General features: G+C 47.2%; 1 protein-coding gene across 1 annotated transcript; it reads left to right on the top strand.

Moving 5' to 3' along the window:
• Positions 1-2,671: 2,671 nt before the first annotated feature.
• On the top strand, positions 2,672-4,675 carry lrrc4.2 (leucine rich repeat containing 4.2; the record flags this gene model as incomplete). Its single annotated transcript, XM_083893916.1, has 1 exon — positions 2,672-4,675. The coding sequence occupies one exon, from the start codon at positions 2,672-2,674 to the stop codon at positions 4,673-4,675; it is 2,004 nt and encodes a 667-aa protein (XP_083750042.1).
• Positions 4,676-5,235: the final 560 nt, after the last annotated feature.

Genomic DNA, 5,235 nt, shown 5'->3' on the forward strand with positions numbered 1-5,235 from the left:
CTACACGATCATCCCTCCCACTCCTCATCCCTAATCTTCATCCTTCCTTTTTCTTGGCTTTACTGTGCCATTTCACGAGAGGGCAAATATGGTGCACGTATGCTCATCTGTCTCTCTCATTCTCCCGCTCCGTCCCTATTCATCTAATTTCTCACTTCCTTCTATAGTCTCCTTCTCCGTATTTCACCAAGTATGTGCTTATATCTCCTCCTAACCACCTCCCATCTCCTCCATCCATCTACTTTCATCTTTCATCTACTAGATAACTGTGTGCAAGCTCCTCCACCGTTTTCCTTCCACAAGAGAGGAGAAGACTGCTCAGCAGACACTAAGAAGCCAAGTCAGCATTTCAGTCCCTTATGACGTTACAGACACCTTGACCCAGCCTCCAAAACACACATAGATAAATACACACAGAAGAAATCTGTATAACTGACAAAAGTAACACATATGTTTTGTCTCTTCCCTTCCCTGATGCATAATGGATACACTCACCAAAACTGTGAACATGCAAGTTGAGAAATACCAGCATCTTCACTGAAAAGCATTGGCACCACTGCTGCGCTCATGAGACACTGAAACAGACAAATCAAAGACCACTCTGGAGTTGGAGTGGAAAGTCTGAAATGCCGACCGCACTGGAAGGCAACACTTTTAATTTTAACCACAAGTCGGGGGGGGGGGAAGTGTGTGCGTGAAGATGGACAGCTTGAAAATGAGGGAGGGGGGATGAAGACAGGTGATGTGATACAGAGCGTTAAAAGTCGAGAGAGAAGGCATGAGACAGGGGAACACGTGACAGAGAGTGAGATCGGACGCGCAAGCTAAATCGAGGAGAAGATAGTTACAGCGAGGGAGGGAGGGAGAGGAATGAGGGGGGGGGTGAATGTGTTAATACACAGGAACACTGCATCAAACCAATGCACTGCTCTGAGGCTGGCTGAGCATCTGAGAGGAGTGCGTCAGCAGTACATTCACGTTTCCCACTGAAGGACAAAGGGAGGGTGGGTGGTGAGGGGCAGAGCAAGCATCTCAGCTGCCTGCAACACCGACACAAATCGGAGAGAGAGGGGGGAGAAAAAGAAAAGAAAAAAGATTGAAGAATAAATGAGGCAAGGAGATACTGGACTGGAATGATGCTTCTGCTGCGTCCGTGATGGTGGGCTGCCTGTTTGAGCACCTGCGTGCCTCCTCTTCACCATCTCTCTCACACTCTCTCTCCCTCTCCTTTGCGCACTCTATCTTTCTCTTGCTCCTAATCTGTCAGTGGTTCTCTCTCTCTTTCCTTCTCTCTAATTCACCCCCCACCCCCTTCTGTTCTACTCTGGCTACTGCAGTAGTCCACCAGCCAGCCGCAAGTCTGACAGCAACACACATGGCCAACTGCCACAACTTACTACCTCAGCCCCGGAGAAAAACTAACAAATAAGGAAGCGGAGGAGCTCTGCAGACAGCCTGGGGGACAACGAACGGACGGAAAGAAGAAAATTCCATACCTTTCTCTGTTTATGGATACAGATACGGAGCTGACTTACACATATCCTCTCATTGTCATCCTCTCTGTTCTCTCACTGCAGAAGAGGACAAGAGTGCTCTCTCTCACTCTCTCTCTTTCTCTCTTCAGAAAGCCTTTTTTTTTTTGCAAAGATCCAACAGTGCAGCGCATCCTCTCCTCCACCCCCCCAACCAGTGCCACCATCTCTCTCCCACCACCCCCCGCCCCCCGGGAGGAATAGACGGATTACTGCTAACTGTGCACACGGCAGCCTGCAGCTGCTCTGACCGGGGCCAGCCCAACGTTGGGAGGAAGCGAGAGGAACACAGAGGAGGAGCAGTGGAGAGATGGGGGGGATGACTGTGCCGGGAGTTCTTTAGCCTTTTTTTTTTCTGTGTCTCAGTCCCTGTCACAACGGGGCTAATCAGTGACCGACTAGCCCTTGGCAAAGTCACAGTGAGGGAGGTCTCTCCGGCAAAAAAAGCAACCAGTCGACAATCCAACACATGTACCAGGAGTCAAAAGAACTGAGGATTTTTCTTTTTTTTTTTTCCAGTTGGTCACTTCTTCTCTTCTTTTTCTGTCATGTTTTTACTGCCTCATGGATCATTGTGATTTATCCACAGCAGAGCTGCTTTTCGGAGTCTGCAGTCTGGCAGAAGGGCAGTTAGTGGGGGCAGAAGGGATCCAGGGACCTGCCAAGCCTTCCCGGCCTTACCTCTGCATGTGAGTGTTTTCCATGCTGCTCTCGGTCTTTAATACCAGGAGCCATTTTGTACCCTTGGCTAATAGAGGGGGCCACATCACTTTTTCAAAACGGGGAAACAAGAAAATATCTATCTGAAGTCTTTCCATGGAAAGAAATGCAAAATCATAGTGATACATGACTGCTGCGTTTAATATTTGGGACGAAGCAGAGAGGAGTATTTTCAAACTAATGAGGTATGTAACTGATTTTGCTTTTCCACCTTTTTCTGCATTACTTTGCATCCACTACTTCTATTAATATATCTGTTTTTCTTCCTCTCTTTCTCACACATCATACATTGGTTTAGCATTTTCCTGTACCATCAATGGAACTTGGGAGCCTTGAGTTGCTCCAGCCAGGCTAGTGTGGTCTGTCCTCTGGTGTGTGCCGTCTCCCCCCACCATGTAAAATAATGAGCCCTTCACACCATGAGTCCTCTGGGCCAGGTTAGTGTGCAGCCTACCTGGAACGCAGCCCTGCTCGCCGTGCTCTCCCTCATGGTGCCTGCCCTCAGTATGTGCCAGTCCACAGGCCCTGTGTCGGGCTCAGCTAACCCACAGAACTGTCCAGGTGTTTGCTCCTGCACAAACCAGCTCAGCAAAGTGGTGTGTACGCGCAGAGGCCTGGTTAGAGTTCCTCCAAACATCCCAGCCAACACCCGATACCTAAACCTGATGGAAAACAGCATAGAGAGCATACAAGCTGATACTTTCAGACACCTGCATCACCTGGAGGTACTGCAGCTGGGCAGGAACGCAATCAGGCAGATTGAAGTGGGGGCATTTAATGGCCTGACCAGTCTAAATACCTTGGAGCTGTTTGACAACAGACTGACAGTCATACCTAGTGGAGCTTTTGAGTACCTGTCAAAGTTAAGAGAGTTGTGGCTTCGAAACAATCCCATCGAGAGCATCCCCTCTTATGCCTTCAACCGAGTCCCCTCACTCATGAGACTGGACCTGGGGGAGCTGAGGAAATTGGAGTACATTTCTGACGGAGCATTTGAAGGCCTTCAAAACCTCAAGTATCTCAACTTGGGGATGTGCAACCTGAGGGAGTTTCCTAACCTTTCACCTCTGGTGGGATTGGAGGAGCTAGAAATATCAGAGAATGTTTTCCCTGAGCTGAAGCCTGGAGCTTTTTGTGGGCTCAAGAGTTTACGTAAACTTTGGATTATGAACTCAGCCATCACCACCATTGAGAGGAATGCATTTGATGATATCACGGCCTTGGTGGAGCTCAATTTAGCGCATAACAACCTGTCATCTCTTCCTCACAACCTCTTCACCCCTCTGCAGTACCTGGTGGAGCTACACCTGCACCACAACCCTTGGAGATGCGACTGTGATGTGGTGTGGCTCTCCTGGTGGCTCAGAGAAAACATTCCTACAAATTCCACCTGCTGCGGACGCTGCCACACCCCGGCTCATATGAAAGGAAGATACCTGGTGGAGGTAGATCAGACGACCTTTCAGTGTTCTGCACCTGTCATACTCGATGCCCCGAGAGATCTCAACATCTCGGCAGCAAGAGTGGCGGAACTAAAGTGTCGCACAGCTGCCATGAGCTCAGTAAGATGGCTTCTTCCTAATGGGACTGTTTTGACACATGGCTCAGCTCACCCACGGATATCTGTCCTAAATGATGGGACACTGAATTTCTCCAATGTTCTCCCGTCAGATACAGGAGTCTACACTTGCATGGTGAGCAACATGGCAGGAAATTCTAATGCCTCAGCATACTTAAATGTCAGCAACGCCGAACTCAATACGTCTAATCTGTCCTACTTTACCACGGTAACAGTTGAATTTTTGGAGCCCACAGTGGAGGAGACACCTAAACCCAAGCCTACAGTCCCTGCCTCGCCCTCTGTGTTTCAACCCGTCTTCATCTCCACGCCAACCGTGCTGTTCCAAAATACTCAGACTCCAAGGCAGGTGTCCATTCCCACTGCCAGAATCCCGAGTGGGCCAGCCGCCAGCCTGGATGAGGTGATGAAAACCACCAAAATCATCATTGGTTGTTTTGTTGCTGTTACCTTGCTGGCAGCTGCCATGTTAATTGCATTCTATAAATTGCGTAAGCGGCATCAGCAGCGGAGCACAGTGGCAGCAGCGCGGACCATAGAGATCATACAGATGGAGGAAGAGGTTCACCCCGTTCCACCTCCCACCTCTGGATCTAGCGGCTCAGACGACACAGTTTTGGTACTGCCTACATTAGTGGAACACAACAGCAACACCTTTAAACCCGGGTATGTGTCCTCCTCCTCCTCCTCCTCCCGCCATGGGGGCTATGGAGCCCACTGGACCCAGAACAATTCTCTGCATCGCTCAGTCAGACAGCATCACAGTCACATCAGCACCATTGCTGATCCTTACGTCATTAAGACTACACAAGGCAAGGAGAAGGTTCAAGAGACTCAAATCTGAGTAGTGCTTTTTTTGGATTTATCTCTGACTCTGCCCCAACCGCTCCTCTCCAATTATCAAGAGTCCATCCGTCCATGCAATAGAATGCACAAAGAACAAAATGGTAACTTTCTTTTGTACAGAAGTACAAAGCAGAGACAGTTTTTTTTTTGTTTCTTGTACATGCCTATACATAAGTATATAATATAAAAAATACAAACAATATTTATATATATGTATATATACACATATATATATATATATATATGTATATATATATATATATATACACATATATAATATGAAACTAAGTCAGGAAGTGGTGAGACATGCAAATTATATTAGAAAAGAAAGTAATTTGACACTATTTTCTAATACTTGTGACTTCTATTTAAAAAAAAAAAAAAAAAAAAAGACATGACAAATTGCTTTTATGACTGATAATAGGAGGTGGTACTGTCTAATGTAGGAAAAGAAGCATTTAGTTTGTTTTTGACCATATTTAGGATGCAGTGAAATAACTCTTTATACAGGCAAACAGTTTCTACATACAGGCCCCGACATGTTAGCTCCAGTTTTAA

This window comes from Microchirus variegatus (genome assembly GCF_963457635.1).
Source record: "Microchirus variegatus genome assembly, chromosome: 8".
NCBI lineage: Eukaryota > Metazoa > Chordata > Actinopteri > Pleuronectiformes > Soleidae > Microchirus > Microchirus variegatus.